The 16,783-nt window shown below is 65.1% G+C and overlaps 2 protein-coding genes across 3 annotated transcripts; both read left to right on the top strand.

Annotated features, from left to right (window-relative positions):
* The first annotated feature begins 238 nt into the window (after positions 1–238).
* AP3S2 (adaptor related protein complex 3 subunit sigma 2) lies at positions 239–6,360 on the top strand. Its single transcript, XM_084213461.1, has 6 exons — positions 239–649; positions 922–1,013; positions 1,103–1,214; positions 2,168–2,239; positions 5,247–5,354; positions 5,651–6,360. Exons 1-6 carry the CDS (start codon positions 581–583, stop codon positions 5,777–5,779), a joined length of 582 nt encoding a protein of 193 aa, XP_084069587.1. The 5' UTR covers positions 239–580; the 3' UTR covers positions 5,780–6,360.
* A 329-nt stretch (positions 6,361–6,689) lies between these two features.
* Positions 6,690–15,227, top strand: ANPEP (alanyl aminopeptidase, membrane). 2 transcript variants are annotated; one of them, XM_084213701.1, is made up of 21 exons: positions 6,690–6,804; positions 9,248–10,213; positions 10,466–10,611; positions 10,688–10,824; positions 10,907–11,033; positions 11,142–11,296; positions 11,369–11,482; positions 11,589–11,732; positions 11,807–11,872; positions 12,015–12,080; positions 12,243–12,415; positions 12,496–12,575; positions 12,734–12,867; positions 12,956–13,011; positions 13,129–13,276; positions 13,386–13,483; positions 13,622–13,729; positions 13,817–13,984; positions 14,092–14,232; positions 14,348–14,429; positions 14,904–15,227. In XM_084213701.1, exons 2-21 carry the CDS (start codon positions 9,552–9,554, stop codon positions 15,060–15,062), a joined length of 2,964 nt encoding a protein of 987 aa, XP_084069827.1. In that variant the 5' UTR covers positions 6,690–6,804; positions 9,248–9,551; the 3' UTR covers positions 15,063–15,227. The 2 variants fall into 2 exon arrangements, with proteins under 2 accessions (XP_084069827.1, XP_084069828.1); XM_084213702.1 differs by lacking the exon at positions 6,690–6,804 and adding an exon at positions 7,574–7,943.
* Positions 15,228–16,783: the final 1,556 nt, after the last annotated feature.

Raw genomic sequence — 16,783 nt, 5'->3', positions numbered from 1 at the left:
ATTGCCCCGCCCTGTTCTCACCCTTCCCAGCGCAGGGCGCTATTGCGGGCCCTGGCCGGTGTGTGCCCGCCCTGGGGGAAGCGGGACCGGGCAGAGGCCGGTGAGCTCTGCCCCCGCCGGCGCCCTTCGGCGCAGAGTCCCTGGCCCTTTAAAAGAGGGCGTGGCCCATCACATAGTCCTGCCCCCTGCGCGAGGCGCCGGTCCCGGCGGGGCCGGCGCGCCCCCTGGCGGCGCGCGCGGGAAGCGGTGGTGCCGGTGGTCCCGGCGCGGGCAGCGGCCGCCGCATCCCGGCCCGAGGCCCGAGGCCCGCCCGTCCGCCCCGTCGGGCTGCGAGGAACGGCCGAGTCCGCCCCGGCGGCAGGCCGCGGTGCAGCCGCGCGGCGCCCCCGCCCAGGAGCGGCTTTGATCGCTCCCGCGGCCCGGCGCTCCTCAGGGTCACCCCGGGCTCAGCCCACCGGAGCCCGGTGCGCTTCCGGGGCGGCCGAGGGGCTTCCTGCGGTGGGTGTGCGGCCGCGGTGCTGCTGCCGCCCGTGCTGCTCCCGGCCCGGCCCGGCCCGGCCCGGCCCGACGCGCCGCCGGGATGATCAACGCCATCCTCGTGTTCAACAACCACGGGAAGCCGCGGCTCGTCCGCTTCTACCAGCACCTGGTGCGCCACCGGGGCCGGCACCGGGCCGCGGCCGCCGCTGGGCTGCAGCGGCGGGTGCCTGAGCCCGGCGCGGGACCGGGGCCGGGAGCAGTGCGAGGCTGAGGGCGCCGGGGGGCTCGGTGGGCTGGGGTGTCCCGGGAGCAGGGCGGTCGCTACGGCGCCTGCCTCTGCCCTGGCGGCGTCCTTCAGGATGCCCCGGGTGGCACCGGGACCGGCGTGTCGCCCGCAGCCGCGGGTGCCATGGGTGCCCACCCGCCGTCTCCTCCCGGCAGGCAGAAGAGGTGCAGCAGCAGATCATCCGCGACACCTTCCACCTGGTGCTGAAGCGGGATGACCACATCTGCAACTTCCTGGAGTGCGGCAGGTAGCGGCCGTGCCGTGCCGGGCTGGCCCCGCGCCCCGCCGATGTGTGGGATGTGCCCCAGCCCCTCAGCCGCGCCCCTGTCCCCGCAGCCTGTTCGGCGGCTCGGACTACAAGCTGATCTACCGCCACTACGCCACGCTGTACTTCGTGTTCTGCGTGGACTCCTCCGAGAGCGAGCTGGGCATCCTGGACCTCATCCAGGTGCGTCCCGGCCGGGCCCAGCTGCCCTGGCACCCCGGGGCCGTTTCGTGGCCGTGCCAGCCCTGTGCCAGCCCTTCTGAAAGGCCTGAGAAGCCCCCGGGGCCACGGTGGGGAGGGGGGCTGCACGTACCCCCTGAGCTTCTGCGTGGCTTCTTCACCTGGGAGCAGCAGGGAAGGCAATCTGAAGGGATGTCTTTTAAAAATAGACACACAGAATCATTTAGGGTGGAAAACTCCCTTGGGAGCACCAAGTCCCACCATTAATCCTAGGATTCTGGAATCCCAGGTTAGAAGGGATCTCAGGGATTGTCTGGTCCAGCCTTTCTTGGCAAAGCGTGGCCTAGACAACTCCCAACACCCTGGCATGTGAAAAATATCCAGTGTTGGGGAATCCCTCACTTCCTCATGGAAATTATTGAAGGCCTGTTTCTTTGGAAAAAATTTTCCTGTTGAGCCTTACTGGAGTCTCCCCAAGAGGAACTTGTACCCATCATTGTGTCTTTCCACGTGACTTCTTGTATGAAAGGATTTTCCAGCTTTGTAGCCACCTTTTAAACACCAGGATATGGGGAGAAGGTCCCCCCCGAGCCTCCTTTGCTCCAGGCTGAGCCCTTTTCCCAGCTCCCTCAGCCCTCCAGCCCCTTCCCAGCTCCATTCCCTGCCCTGGACATGCTCCAGCCCCTCCAGGTCTCTCCTGTCAGGTGGGGCTCAGGGCTGGAGGTGCCCCAGCAGTGCCACCTCAGGGGACAGGCACTGCCCTGGGCCTGTGCCCACGCTGGGGCTGACACAAGCCAGGTGCCATTGCCTCTCGCTCACCTGCACGCACCTGGGCTCATGTTCTGCCACAGTCACCAGCATGCCTAGGTCCTTCTCCAGCTTTCCAGTCACTCTGTCCATGCCTGGAGTGTTCGTGGGGTTGGTGTGACCATCTTGCCTGGTTTCTGCTGCCCCAGGTGTTTGTGGAGACGCTGGACAAGTGCTTTGAGAACGTCTGTGAACTGGACCTCATCTTCCACATGGACAAGGTGGGTGCTGGGCTCGGGGCTGCTCCAGAGCCTGCATTTCGTGGGCTGGGGCTGGCCAGGAGAGTGTGGGGATGGCAGGGGTCACCTTGGGCAGCACTCAGATCCTGTGGGGGAGCCTTTCAGCCCGTGTTCTTTGATAGGCACTCACAGTATGACCTCCCCAGAGCGGCTCGAGGGCTGGGCTGCCCTGAGGCCAGGAGTGTGCCCAGCCCTGGGGCTGCCGTGGTGGATCTGTGCCCCACAGCCAGCTCTGCTGCAGCTGGGCAGCCTCTGGCCTGGTGCTGGGGCAGTCTGCCTCTGCTCCAGCCCTGACACCTCCTGGGAGTTGTCATTGTACCACAGCTGCCGGGAAAAAAGGGAAGGAACAATGGGAGTGTTCGGAATTCAGAGTGCTGGGTAAACTTTGGTTTGAGCCACAGCCTGTAATGCTTCCTCTTGAGCTGGATGGAGATCCTGGGCGGGAACCGGCCTCTTTGATCATGTCCTGGGTCACAAGGATGAAGATAGCTGCAGATAAGTGGCCAGGAATAGGCTTGGAGCAGGGAGAGGCTTGGCTGAGGGTGCTGGGCTTGCGTTGCTGTTGATCAAGATTTTCTTGCTTTGCTGGAGACAAAAACATATCAACAAAAAAGAGCATTGGGAAAAAAAAAAGTAAAATGCTCCCTTTCCATCGGTGATTCCAACTGGGGAGCTGGCAGGGAGGGGGAGTGAGCAGGTATCGGGTATCTCTACGTTACCAGCTGCTGAGGTCAGGTTTTGATTTCACTGTTTGCCCTGCTGCAAACTTTCCAAAATGCCACAACGAGATTTTCTTGTCAGCAAAAGTGTTTATCAAAGGAGGAAGGAGGGCCGAGCAGCTGTGGGAGAAGTGTTGGCAGTTGGCAGCTGCCCAGGTCACCTCTGCCCACAGCTGGGGGAGGATATGCTCGTGGGTGCTGACACTGTGGGAGGGGCAGGACCCAGCAGCTTTTCACTCAGCCTTACTCTCGGCTTTAGCATGAGCTTTGCGTGTAAAACACTGAGCCCCACGGCCAGCCCGCAGCCCTCGGGCAGGGCACATCCCACCTTTGCCAGCAGCAGTGGGGCCACCCTGCCCCTGACCCCTCCTGACAGAAGAACATTCTCAGGAGATGGGAATCGGTAGTGCAGACCCCAGCTCGGTCACCCAGGCTCTCCCAGCCCTTCCCATCCCGTGCTCCTGCTGCTTCCCAGCTTTGACTCAACTCTTGGCCATTATCAGTTGGTCCTCCGGTCCCTTTCTATATTTGGCACATGTTTATTTCTCAGATGTGCTCGTGTTCCTGTGCTTCCTGGAGTTGTTCTGCAGAGGAACAGTGTTTGGGGTGCTGGGAATGTGCTGCTGTGTCCTGCTGGGCCTGGGTTGCCCCCTGGGATGCCCAGGCAGGGCCAGGAGTGTCTCCCCAGCCAGGGCTGTGAATGTCTGCCATGGGGGATGGCAGGGGTTCAGGTGTAACTTTGGCTGCATTCTGTAATTTTTCTTTTTGCCTAAATTTCCACTACCTGCAGCACAGGGCCGTGGGACAGAGCTGTGGCAGGCCTGGGGTCCCTTCTGCCATGGGCTGATGGAGGGGGACACTGGTCAGGCACCGGTGTCACCAGTGCTGGGAGCCAGCCTCAGAGCTGCAGGGATGCCCTGTCCAAGGGGGGCTCAGGGTGGGCTGTGCCCAGCTCTTGGCCCTGCTTTCCACCTCGGAGGGGAGTGTGAGCTGCACTCAGCAGCTGCAGGGTCCCAGAGGGGACACAGATTGCTCAGGAAGTGCTGTGCTTTGGCTTGGAAAACAAAACTTGCTCAAGATTTCTGCCCTGTTGGTTTGGAGCCAGCTTGGGCTGAAGCCAGATCTTGAAGGAACGTTTCCTGATGCTCCCATATCCTTTTAGGCTCCTTTTAGTGGGAGCCACTTGCTCCAGCTGCTTCAGCATGCACTGGGACTGGGCTGTGGGATGGGGGCTCCAGAGCTGTGGGGGGTCCCAGGAGCTGCCTGGGGCTCACCCTGTGCCCTGCTGATCCTGCACACCTGCTGCTGCTGCTGCAGGCACTGTGGGACCGGGACAGGAGCTGTGGGGAGCCCTGGGCTGGGTCACCTCACAGAGCTGGGATTGCCCCTCGGCAGCTGCCGGGATTGCACGTTCTCTCATGCTCTTTATTCTTCCCAGCATTGTCCTGATGGTGTTAGTCACAAGGTGTTTACAAGTGCAGCCTGGCTCTGTGAAACCATAAAACAATCTCATAGCCCAACCGTGCTCCTGTGTAGCCTCTTTCACGGAAATAACTGGGACCCATAAATCCATTATCTGTGCTGGGGGCTCATTGGGAACTGCTGACTGTGCAGGCAGTGCTGAGCTGAGCCAGGTGCAGGAGCTGAAGGGGGTTGTAGCCACCAGCACAGCCTGGCTGCCGCCTCGGGGCTGGTTACAATTTCTGGGTTTGCAACTCAGCAATGTTCCTTTCCCTGTTCTGGCCGTGTGATTGCACTAGCCCTGCCTGGCTGCTCATCCTTGAACTCGAGGGATGCCAGGAAAGGAGCAGACTCCCTTGGCAGTTGTGCGCTTTTTCTGTGCCCATGTCACAATCCTTACCTTCCTCAGAGACCCTGGAGAGGCCAGGCTCTGGCCTGACTTTCTGAGGAGAAGGAGCTTCTGGGGAGAAGTGTGGTGCCCTGTGAAGACCCTGCTGCCTGCTGGGGTCATCTCCAGGTCACATTCCTGCCGTAACCTGGCTCCTGGCCCAGGGAGGGCCCAGCCATGCCATGTGTCAGGGGTGGCACAGCCAGGCTGTGCCAGTGAACCGGCTGCACCTGGCCCGCTGGGTGGGCGTCATCTCCAGTGGGGTGCAGGTGGCAGGTGGAGCTTTGGGGCCACCCTTTTGCTCTCCAGGCAGCTCAGAAGGGGACAAGGGTAGATTTGTGTCCCTTGGGGAGATGCTGGCCCCTGACATGCCCCCAGGAGGGGCCCTCAGCCTTCTGTTCCGTCCGTCCCTCCCTGGCAGGTCCACCACATCCTGCAGGAGATGGTGATCGGCGGGATGGTGCTGGAGACCAACATGAACGAGATCGTGGCGCAGGTGGAGGCCCAGGGCAAGCTGGAGAAGGCAGAGGTGAGCGGTGACACTGCAGCTCTGCCCCGTGGGAGCTGACAGACCCTGGGCTGCGAGGGGGATGGCCCACGGGGACTGGGGTGGGCGTGGGGGTATCCAGGGTGCTCCCAGTGTCTGCCTGCCGGGGCCCTCGGGATGGGCTGGGGACATCCCTGCCCAGCAAGAGTGCAGGGAGCTGCCTGTGGAAGTGGTTCCTTTGTCCAGGATAACGACCCCGGGCCATTAAAGGTTTATCATGAAGATGCTGTGGAGGGGCTGTGGGGTGGGGGCAGTGGTCACGGTCCCTCTGTCCCCAGGGAGGCCTCTCAGCAGCTCCTTCCCGCGCTGTGTCGGCCGTGAAGAACATCAACCTGCCCGAGATCCCCCGCAACATCAACATCGGGGACATCAACATCAAAGTGCCCAACCTGTCACAGTTCATGTGAGCAGCCCCTGCTGGGGGGCTGCCTGCTGAGCAGAGCTGGGGTCCCCGGCTCCTCCCAGGGCTCTGCCCGTGTGGCACACAGGGGACGATGGTGGCCGAGGGCAGGGAGCAGCGACAGGGCTCAGAGAACGAGGTGGGGGGTCCGTCCCTCTGGACCTGGGCTCAGTTCTGCTCCCTGGTCCCCCAACAAGGAGGTTGCTCTTCCTTCCCCTCCCTCCCTGCGGACGTGCAGCCTCTCCTCGCTGTGGGGAAGCTGGCTCCTGCCTCTCCTGGGATTCTGGGGATTCCCAGAGGTGAAAGTGTGCCTGTAGTGATGGCTCTGTCAGGAGATGCAGGTTGTCCCCTCCATCCTCCCAGCCGTGGCTGTCCCCTGCCCTGGTCCTGCTCTCTGTGATGGGCCCCAGCTGGGCGGGGCCCACTCATGGGAGCTGCTGTGTGCCCTGGGGACAGTGTGAGGAGGACGTGCTGGAGCGGGGATGTGGCAGCAAGAGGGATGGGAGCCGAGTTACCTGGGGGGCTTGCAGGGTCAGGCCAGGCTGGGGTGGCTGGAGTGTGTCCCTGTGTCCCAATAAACTGCCCCTGAACCCGTGTCTGTGTCTGCTGTGGGTGTGTGGGACCTGTGGGGCTGGGGTGCTCCGAGGCAGGGGAGGAGCAGGGCTTGTCCTGGGGGTCACAGTGACCCTGACGGGCTCTGTCAGCCGTGCACCCCACGCCCCTGGCTCCATCGAGGCTCCATCTGGCCACCAGCCCCTGGGGCTGGCCAGGGGCCCTGCCTCTGCTCCCCAGCTGTGCTCCGGGTTCTGCCTCCACTTCCCCTGGCAGGGAAACCGTGACTCTGCCGGGAAGGAATTTCCCCTCCCTGCAGCTTAACCCTTCCCCAGCTGGCCACTAGCCACATTAGCGCTCCTGGAGGTCAAGGAGCTGGGCAACCTGCTGTGTCCTCTTCTCCACTGGCTCTCCTCTTCCTCCACTTCCTCCTATTCCTCCTCCTCTTCGTCCTCTCGTAGGTGCCAGCAAAGGGTGCAGGTGAGCCATCGTGCGGGGGCCATGTCCTGGGGCTGGGACGCGGAGTCTGTCAGGACTGAGACAGTCGGAGGGGAACGCTCCGGCTCACCTCGTGGCCAGTGACTTGGCGAGGGAGTTGGCGAGCTGTTCTGCGTCGGGGGGGTGCGGGGCTCGGCTGCCGTGGGCAGTGCCTGTGTCCGGCCCCATGCCACAGCATCCCCCGCCTCTGCGGGCTGTGTCCGGCCACATATGCTTCTCTGCGCCCGGGGCGGCTCTGCTGACGGCTCGGCCCCACTGCCCGGCCTGCAGCTCGGCTCGGGCCCGAGACCGCGCTGGGCCGGCAGCCCCTCTGCCGGGGCAGCCCCTCTGCCGGGGCAGCCCCTCTGCCGGGGCAGCCCCTCTGCCGGGGCAGCCCCTCTGCCGGGGCAGCCCCTCTGCCGGGGCAGCCCCTCTGCCGGGGCAGCCCCTCTGCTCCTCTCTGCTCCCAAGCCCCGGCTGAGGCTGGCCTGAGCCCCCAGCCCGGGGAACCCGCAGCCGCGGAGCTGCAGCCCCGAGGCGGTGGCGGAGCGCGGTGCGGAGCGGAGTGCCCGGCTGGCGGTGACCCGCCGTGCCCAGAGGGGCCGCGCTGGCCGGGTCAGCAGGCAGCCCCACAGCCCGGGCGAGCCGGGGCGTGCGGCCTGCCAAGGGCTGTGGGGGACAGCCGCTGGCCGCTCCGAGCCGCCCGCACGGTGCGGAGACGGGGCTGGACGCCGGGCATGGCTCCCGGCCCCAGCCCACCGCCTGCCCCGGCTGTGCTGGGCTGTGGCGCCCGCGGGTACGGTTCGAACGGGCTCAGCCCTGCCCGCCGGAGCGCGTTCCCAAAGCCAGGCCCCTCTCCAGCCGCCTGTCCCCCCAGAACTGCCTCCCGGCCCTGCTCTCCCCCACGCTGCCCCGGGCCGTGCCCCCGCCCCGCCGGCCGGCAGACACGAGGTTAAGGGGCCGAGAGCTGCGGGTTCCTGCCCTGGCGCTTCGCAGGAAGCTTTCCTCCCTGGAGCCCAGAGCGCGGGGCCGGGGCGGGCAGGAGCACAGGCGGGCAGCAGCACGGGCAGGGCGACCCGCGGGGCGCAGGGAGCGGCAGCAGGGCAGGCGGGACCCCGCTGGCCCCGGCGGAGCGCAGGAAGGTGAGCGGGCGCGGTGCTGCTGCGGGGGGCGCAGCCCAAGCGGGGGCTCCGCGGGTGCCTTGGGCTGCGCCGAGCGGGGGAAGGGGCTGTGCGGGGGCTGCGGGCTGTGCGGCTAGCAGTGGGGTTCGCATACAGGGGGGTTACGGGGCCCATATGCAGTGCGGGGCTTGGGGGGTCTGTGGGGGTGCATGCCGGTGTGGGGGGCTCTGGGGGTGTCAGCCTGTGGGGTGTGTGAGGCCACAGCCCCAGGAGACCCTGTGCCCACGGGGGTGACGCCCAACATCTGTGCCGTTTGTGGGACAGAGATGCCTCTGCCGCTGGCTGGGCTCCTGAGAGGGGTCTTCTGGAGGTGGAGACAGAGTCCTGCAGGCTGGGGGAGTCGGGGTGTGGGTGCTGTGTCTGCTGCTCCCCGGTAACTCCATCCAGCTGCTCCCCGGGCGAGCCAGTGGGGATGCCTGCGTGCTGTGCCCGAGGGGCTGTGGGGAGGGCTTGGGACGGGGGTGTGCAGAGTGCCTGGCACCCTCCCGGCCACCTGTGACCCTTGGGCCTGTGGGGGACTGTCCCCAAAGCCTTTGGGCAGAGCCAGACTGGGGATGGGACTGGGAGAGCCAGCAGTGACCTCTGTTCTTCGGGCATGGCTGTGCCTAACAGGGAGTGCTAGGGACACCAGGAGCATCCAGAGTGGTTTGTGCCAGGCACGGTGGCCCTGGCAGGTGCAGCTGGGTACTGTCAGGGACAGGGCAAGGACTCCCTGAGGACACCACTCACTCATCCTGGTTTGCCCTTTGCCCCAGCTGTGACTCCTGGCAACACCTGCCCGTATCTCTCTGTGGAGAGATCGATTAGATCCTGAGAACGGGACTTCCTATTATTTCCCAGTGTGTGACAGGTTGTGTCACCCCCACCCTGGGTGGGGACTTCACCTGTGCCCACTGGGGCTGGGCTCACAAGGACGGAGTTTGACCCCACTGCCTCCAGGTACACGACCCTGGACTTTGAGAGGGCTGTGGGCAGAGGGAGCTCCGCCCAAGCATCCCCCCCACATTCCCCCGCCGCGGCCAGGCCCCTGTGCTGCACCACCCTGCCCTGCTCTCCCTGGGTGGGGCGGCGTGTGAGCTGCGTACCCCGCACGCCGGGGCAGCCTGGACCCCCTGGCGGTGGCTCAGACCCTGTCACTCGAGGGTCAATGGGGTGATGCTGAGTCTGCATCTGTGCTTGGCTGATGGGGGCACACGCTGGGCCCCGCAGCACGGTGGGGATGTGGCTGCTGGCTGCCACCACCCGCTCTGTCCCTCCTTCCGCAGGGCCAGGCCAGCGCTGGGGAAGGACGCCGGGGGTCCAGGCCCACAGCCCCTGCAGGGTCCCCGATGGTGCCAGCCCCCACTGCCAGCTCTGCCCCTGCAGCAGCGGCGCCGGCCGTTGGTGCTCCTGCCAGGCTGGGGGGCAGGCGGGTGGAAAGCTCATCCCAGGGTCTGTCGCCGCCCTGAACCCCATGGCCATTTAATACTTCACCCATTAACTTGGACTAATAAACCTCGTGCGAGCGAGAGGCTAAAAGCCGTGCTTGCACCAGCGCTGTCTCTGCCAGTGCTGCTCCTGCTGCCAGCCATGGCAGGCGGCTTCTTCATCAGCAAGACCGTGGGCATCGTGGCCATCGTGCTGGGCCTTGGGGCTGTGGCCACCATCATTGCACTCTCGGTGGTGTACGCCCAGGAAAAGAACAAGGGGACATCAGATGTGGGCACCAGCACCACAGCCAGCCCCGACACCAGCACCAGCACCACGGCCGGCCTCCACACCAGCACCAGCACCAGCACCAGCACCAGTACCTCCACCATCAGCACCACCACTGCCCCCAGCGATCCCTGGAACCAGTGGAGGTTGCCGGCCACGCTGAAGCCGGAGTTCTATGAGGTGTCTCTGCAGCCCTTCCTGAAGCCTGATGCCAACAACATGTACATCTTCAAGGGCAACAGCAGTGTGGTCTTCGTGTGTGAGGAAGCCACCAACCTCATCCTCATCCACAGCAAGAACCTGAACTACACCATGCAGGGCTCCTTCCATGCCACCCTGCAGGCAGAGGGTGGTGGCAATGCCCCTGCCATCTCCCGCACCTGGCTGGAGACTCCCACGCAGTACCTGGTGGTGCAGCTGGACGCTCCCCTGCAGCAGGGCCGGCGGTACCGGCTGTCCAGCAGCTTCACCGGGGAGCTGGCCGATGACCTGGCTGGCTTCTATCGCAGCGAATACACGGACGAGTCAGGCAACAAGTAGGTGGAGGGCAAGGGGACAGGGTGGAAGCCACAGGGCTGGCCCCGTGTGGTGGTGGGAAGGGGCTGGCACTGGGCAGTGGAGGGCAGGGGCTGGCTTTGGGGCTCCTCTCCCACCAGGACCGTGGGATGAGTGTGCAGAGCCTCTGTGCCCCCCTTGCATCCTCATGCTGCCCCAGTGGGGATGGCACAAAGGGGACTTGGGGGTGCGGCCTCCACAGGGACCCCAGGACTGATGGGGTTGGCTCACAGGCAGGTGGTGGCCACCACGCAGATGCAGGCGGCTGATGCACGCAAAGCTTTCCCCTGCTTCGACGAGCCGGCCATGAAAGCCAACTTCACAGTGACACTGATCTACCCCTCCGGCTATGGGGCCATTTCCAACATGCCTGCCAAAAGTGAGTGGGGCGGGGGGACCCCACGGGGGGGCTGGGGGCCTGGCAGGGCTGTGGGGTGATTCTCTGATCTCCACAGACACCTGGCAGCAGGAGATTAATGGAGAAATCTGGAATGTCACTGAGTTTGACACCACTCCCCGGATGTCCACGTACCTTCTGGCCTTCATTGTCAGCCAGTTCACCCACGTGGAGAGTAACTCGGAGAAGACACTGGTAGGATGGGGTGGGGTGCACCCCCTGCCCACTGGGTGGCCAAGCCTGGGCCACTGATGAGTCCTGCATCCCTCCTCTCCAGATTCGCATCTGGGGCCGCCCCAAAGCCATCGCCGAGGGCCAGGGCAGCTACGCACTCAATGTCACCGGCCCCATCCTCAGCTTCTTTGAGAGGCATTACAACACACCCTACCCGCTTCCCAAGTCTGGTGGGTGCTGCGGGGCGCCCGGGGCACTGGGTTGAAGTGCCCACTGCAGGGGGGATGATGGTCCAGCGTGCTGTCAGCGGGGCACTGACGGGACCCCTCCACCCCCAGACCAGGTTGGCCTCCCCGATTTCAATGCGGGTGCAATGGAGAACTGGGGGCTGGTGACCTACCGGGAGAACTCGCTGCTCTTTGATGCTCTGTACTCCTCCATCGGCAACAAGGAGCGGGTGGTGACCGTCATTGCCCACGAGCTGGCACACCAGGTACCTGCTGCGCCCCGCAGCCGCTGCCCTGGCTGACGGCTGGCGGCTGAGGCAGTGCTGTGCCCTCTGCAGTGGTTTGGGAATTTGGTGACGCTGCGGTGGTGGAACGACCTGTGGCTGAATGAGGGCTTCGCCTCCTACGTGGAGTACCTGGGCGCCGACTCTGCTGAGCCCACCTGGAACATTGTGAGTGCCAGGGACGACGGGCGTGGGGGCAGGCAGGGGAACAGGCAGCCCAGGGCTGCCCCGGTGCCCGGCGGGGCTGAGGCAAGCGCTGGTGCCCCCTCTGCAGAAAGACCTGATGGTGCTGAACGAGCTGCATGCGGTGATGGCCACCGACGCCCTGGCCAGCTCCCACCCGCTCTCCTTCCGCGAGGACGAGATCAACACCCCAGCCCAGATCAGTGAAGTCTTTGACAGCATTGCCTACAGCAAGGTGTGCACGGGGGTCCCTGGGTTGGGGATGGACTCTGGGGTGTCCCTGGCTTCTCTGACCTGCTGTCCCTGCAGGGAGCATCGGTGCTGCGGATGCTCTCGAGCTTCCTTAGCGAGGACATCTTCAAGGAGGGGCTGCAGGTGAGGTGCTGCTGGTACTGGGGGGCAGTGAGCCCAGTGCAGGGTGGGTGTCCCATGGCAGAGGCCTTCCCGGCTGCTCCAGGGGAGTCTCACGCCCCAGACTTGCCCTTACTCACCTGTCTCTCCTGGTGCTCTCCCACAGTCCTACCTCCACACCTTCTCCTACAGCAACACCATCTACACTGACCTCTGGGTCCATCTGCAGCAGGTAGGAGGGGGCTGGTGCTCCTGCAGCATCCCTGGCCCTGGCTCCAGGGGGCTGCCAGCTGTGACGGGGTCCCACGTGCTGGGTGAGGGTTGCAGCGCTGGCCAGGCCCCATGCTGGCCGTGCCCCTGGCCCTGGTGACCGGCGGTGCTGCCATCCCCGCAGGCGGTGGACAAGAACCAGGTCCAGCTGCCTGACAGCATCAGCAACATCATGGACCGCTGGACGCTGCAGATGGGCTTCCCTGTGGTCACTGTTGACACCCGCAGCGGCTCCGTCAGCCAGGCCCATTTTCTGCTGGACCCCACGTCTTCTGTGGACAGACCCTCTGTCTTCAAGTGAGTGTGGCAGGGCTGGCTGGGAACTGAGGGGTCAGGGGATGAGGGCCAGTCCCACCACCTGTCTGTCCACGGCACAGCTACACCTGGATCGTCCCCATCACCTGGATGACAGGCAGTGGCCAAAGGAACAGCACCTACTGGCTGACCAAAGTCACAGGTACGGCATGTCCTGGCCGTGAGTGGGGGTCTTGCTGCCACCTCCACTGCCGTGGCACTGGTCGGGGTTCCCAGGGAAGCAGTGGTGGTGGGGGCTGAGCCTGGCCCTCCCTGGTGGGTGGGGTGCAGCTCTGGCAGAGCCTCCTGTCCCCTTCACAGACACCAACAATGACTTCAGGCTCAACAGCCCCGACTGGCTCCTGCTGAACCTCAATGTCACTGGGTACTTCCGTGTCAATTACAACCAGGAGAACTGGAATCAGCTCGTCCAGCAGCTTGACACTAACCACACGGTACATGTGGTGCTCAGGGCTGTGGTGTGGGGCTGTGTTCACACCACCCTGCTCAGACTGCCCCGAGACACTGACTTTGCTCTCTCAGGTCTTCCCTGTGATCAACCGTGCCCAGATCATTGACGACGCCTTTAACCTGGCCAGGTGAGCCCTTCCTGGTGGTCTGGGTGCCACTGGGGTGAGGGGCTGGATGGGGTGGGTGCCCTGGGGTGGGCACTGCCGGTGGGGCTGGGGAGGTGATGCTGCCCTCACCCCTGACAGGGCTCAGTACGTGGATGTGACCTTGGCTCTGAGTACGACACGGTTCCTGCGCCAGGAGAGGGAATACATGCCCTGGCAGGCGGCACTCACCAACCTCAAGTACTTCCAGCGGATGTTTGACCGCAGTGAGGTCTTTGGGGCCATGTCGGTGAGTGGTGCCAGCCCCCCGTGCGGGGCGTGAGGGGCCAGGATTGCCCCCACGCTGGTGTGGGGGCTGCTGCCAGTGTCACTGGGCACTGACTCCCTCTTGCCCCCAGAAATACATGAAAAAGCAGGTGACCCCTCTCTTCGAGTACTACAAGACCATCACCAATAACTGGAAAGAGACCCTCAGTGACGACTTACTGATGGTGCAGTGAGTGCCGTGGCCCTGGGGCGGGGTCCCTGGGGTCTCCCTGACTGCGCTGTGTAGGGGGCACAGCCCTGCCTCCAGCCGGCCCTGGCCGGTGGGTGCCCTGTGCCGGACGCCACCCTCACGGCCTCTCTCCCCCAGGTACAACGAGGCCAATGCCATCAGCACCGCCTGCTCCTACGGTGTCACCGAATGCCAGGACTTGGCTGCCGACTACCTGCGCCAGTGGCGGAACAGCACCACCAACCCGTGAGTCCTGGGAAGCCCCGGTGCTGTGAGTGTGGCGGGCTGGGCACGGCCGGGGGCTCCCGGCACCGACAGCTCTTACCCCAACAGGGTCCCCCCGAACCTGCGCTCAGCCATCTACTGCAGCATGGTGGCCACGGGCGGGGAGGAGGCCTGGGAGTTCCTCTGGCAGAAGTTCAAGGAGGCCCATGTGGTGTCTGAGGCTGACAAGCTCCGCACGGCCCTCACCTGCAGCCCCCACCCCTGGATCCTCAACCGGTGCGTGTGGCACCTGGCTGGCACTGCGGTGTGTCCCCACCAGCCCATCACCCTCATCGTGTCCGCTGCCCCTGCCAGCCCCTCACCCCCTCATCGTGCCCCTCTAGGTACCTGCAGTACACCCTCGACCCTACAAAGATCCGGAGGCAGGATGCCACCTCCACCATCAACAGCATTGCCAGCAACGTTGTGGGGCAGTCCCTGGCCTGGGACTTCATCCGTGGCAACTGGAGGACACTCTTCACCCAGTGAGCGCTGCAGGGGGCTGGGGGCACCCCTGTCTGCCTGTGCCCCTTGAGGGTGGGTGGCACTGTCCCTTCCCCTGTCCCCTCCCCCCGGCTCAGCACTCTTCTACTCTCCCAGGTATGGGGGCGGCTCCTTCTCCTTCTCCCGCCTGATTTTAGCTGTGACCCAGCGCTTCTCCTCAGAGTTTGAGCTGCAGCAGGTGAGGCTGGACCCTGACCTCGGCAGAGCTGCCCTTGAGAGGGGATTTCCTGCCCCTTGTGATCCCAGGGGTCCAAGAGGCTTCTGTCCCTGTCACAGGCTGCTGGGTGCCTGCTGGGGTGGTGGCAGGGATGCCCAAGGGCTGTCAGAGTGCTCCTGGAGGTGTTGGGGTGCTGCATGGGCTGCTGGAGGCTGTTGGGGTGCTCCTGGAGGCTGCTGAGATGATGCTGGGGGCTCTCAGGGTGGTATTGGGGCCGTCACGATGATGTTGTGTGGTGTCGGGGGCTGCAGGAGTGGTGCTGGGGGCTCACAGAGGATATTGGGGTGCTCCTGGGGGCTGTTGGTGTCAGGGAGCAGCTGAGAGGTGCTGGGGGGGTGCTGGAGTGCTCCCAGGGCTGTTCCTGGAGGGTGTGCAGTGGTGCTGGGAGCTGCTGGGATCTGCCCTGCCTGCTCCAGCCCCGTCTCTGCCTGGCAGCTGGAGCAGTTCAAGAAGGACAACGAGGACATCGGGTTCGGGTCGGGGACGCGGGCGCTGGAGCAGGCGCTGGAGCAGACCCGCGCTAACATCAAGTGGGTGCAGGAGAACCAGGACAAGGTGCTGAAATGGTTTGAGAGCGAGACCCAGAGCAGATAACAGGCGCCTGCCTGCACTTCCCCGGCCTCCAGGAGGACCTTCAGCCACTCCACCCCCGCCCTGCCTGGGACGGGCTGACGCCTGCATGATGGGCACGGGGAACTTGGGGGGCTTGGCAGGGGGAGGCCGGGCTGGTGCGCTCTGAGCTGTAAATAAAACCTTGCCCGGGGCACCCTGTGGGCTGGGGCCGTGCTGCGGGGACTGTGACACACCGGGTAGGAAGCGCCAGGGGCCCTGCGGGCCCGGGGCAGGGCCCGGGGCTGTGAGCCCCCCGGCTGTTAGGAGCCTGGTGCTAAGTGGCGCTGGTGGCTTCGCTGACGCCAGCCCCCAGCCCCTCTGTCTGACAGCTGCGTGTGAGCTCTCCTGCTGGGCCCTGCTCAAGGGGACTGGCACCAGGACCCTCTGCCTGCGCTGCTCTGGGCAGGTGCTGCAGGCTCGGGGCAGAGCCGGGACCCCCAGGCAGGTGGGAGCTGGGGGTCACTGGGACTGGGGACAGCCTGGGTGGTGAGCTCCTCTGCCACCTCAGCCCTGGGACACATCGGGGCTGTGAGCTGGGCTGGCACTGGGCACCGAGCCGCTGGCCCCGGGCAGCACCTGGCTGTGTGTGTGGGGTGCAGGCTGCAGGGTGCTCCCAGCCCTGCCCGTGCTGGGGTGCAGCCAGCGGGTCCCGCAGTAAGGAACAGGGCAGCAGCTCTGCAGAGCGGCTTTGGGGACGATCCTGGTGTCTGTCCCATCCTGTGCAGCTCTGTAGCTGCCACTGACCATAGCCATGCCACTGTCCCACTGCCATGCCGCCGTGCCTGTGTGGGCTCCATGTCCAGGGGTGCAGGCAGCTCCAATCCCACAGCTGCTGGGGTGCAGCTGGGCAGGACAGGCTGCGGCAGGACTGGGAAAATGAGCCTGGCTGGGGCCCAGGGACTGCTGAGCTGTGTGGGAAGAGCTGTGTGAGGTGAGTGGCTGTGGGACACCCCACCTTGCACCCCCTGCCACCCACCCCACGAGGACCATCCTCCACCCCAGCCCACGGACTGCAGGAGCAGGGGCTGGGCCAGGGAGGGTCTTTGGGTACCTGGTGATGTGTGGGCAGCTGGGACCCAGGTGCAGGGATCCTGTGGTGCCCTGTGTCCGTCAGTCCTGCCCTGGGAGGCTCCAAGCAGCAGCAGGAAGGTGCCCTATTACCCGTGGCTGTGGCACATCTGTGGGGGTCTCCAGGGCGGTGTAGGTGGGAATCCTCTGAAGCTCTGGGAGGGTCCCTGCAGCAGGCGTGTCAGGGCGTGACCCTACATCCAGCTCTGGACCCCCAAGCACCTCTGGGGCAGGGTCCCCAGCAGGGCTGCGGAGAGGTGACCCCCAGGCAGCCGTCCCCATGCCGGGAGCGCCGTGCAGCTCCGGGGGGATCCCCGCCATGGCAGGTGACCCCCAGCCCGCAGTGCCAGGTGTCTGTGTCCTGGCAGCACCCAGGCCCTGGCAGAGCAGAGGGGTGGGCGACGTAGTGGGTGGCGAGGCACAGGGTCTCTCGATCCTGCTGAGGGCAGGTAGTGCCTCAGGTTCTCCGTGGGACCCCCGGACCCCCTTCCTGCCCCGAGGGGACACAGGGGGATGCTGCCGAAGGAGCTGGGGGTGCAGCGCTGTGTCTGGCCCTGGCTGGGCACCGTTCTGCGGGCCGGATCTGGGGGTAACCCCGGCTTTATTTGGGCCGGGGGTCCGGGGCGATGCCTCTG

The sequence above is a fragment of the Fringilla coelebs genome (genome assembly GCF_963513975.1).
Source record: "Fringilla coelebs genome assembly, chromosome: 12".
NCBI lineage: Eukaryota > Metazoa > Chordata > Aves > Passeriformes > Fringillidae > Fringilla > Fringilla coelebs.
Note: the sequence above shows the minus strand (reverse complement) of the source record. Positions and strands in the feature narration are given on the sequence as shown.

Bases quoted from the DNA above. Each gene is read 5' to 3' on its own strand.
- AP3S2 (XM_084213461.1), top strand. From the start codon at position 581: ATGATCAACGCCATCCTCGTGTTCAACAACCACGGGAAGCCGCGGCTC. The intron at 1,014-1,102 runs GTAGCGGCCGTG...CTGTCCCCGCAG, and splicing joins AACTTCCTGGAGTGCGGCAG to CCTGTTCGGCGGCTCGGACT. The intron at 2,240-5,246 runs GTGGGTGCTGGG...CCTCCCTGGCAG, and splicing joins TCATCTTCCACATGGACAAG to GTCCACCACATCCTGCAGGA.
- ANPEP (XM_084213701.1), top strand. From the start codon at position 9,552: ATGGCAGGCGGCTTCTTCATCAGCAAGACCGTGGGCATCGTGGCCATC. The intron at 11,483-11,588 runs GTGAGTGCCAGG...CCCCCTCTGCAG, and splicing joins CTGAGCCCACCTGGAACATT to AAAGACCTGATGGTGCTGAA. The intron at 12,868-12,955 runs GTACATGTGGTG...TTGCTCTCTCAG, and splicing joins AGCTTGACACTAACCACACG to GTCTTCCCTGTGATCAACCG.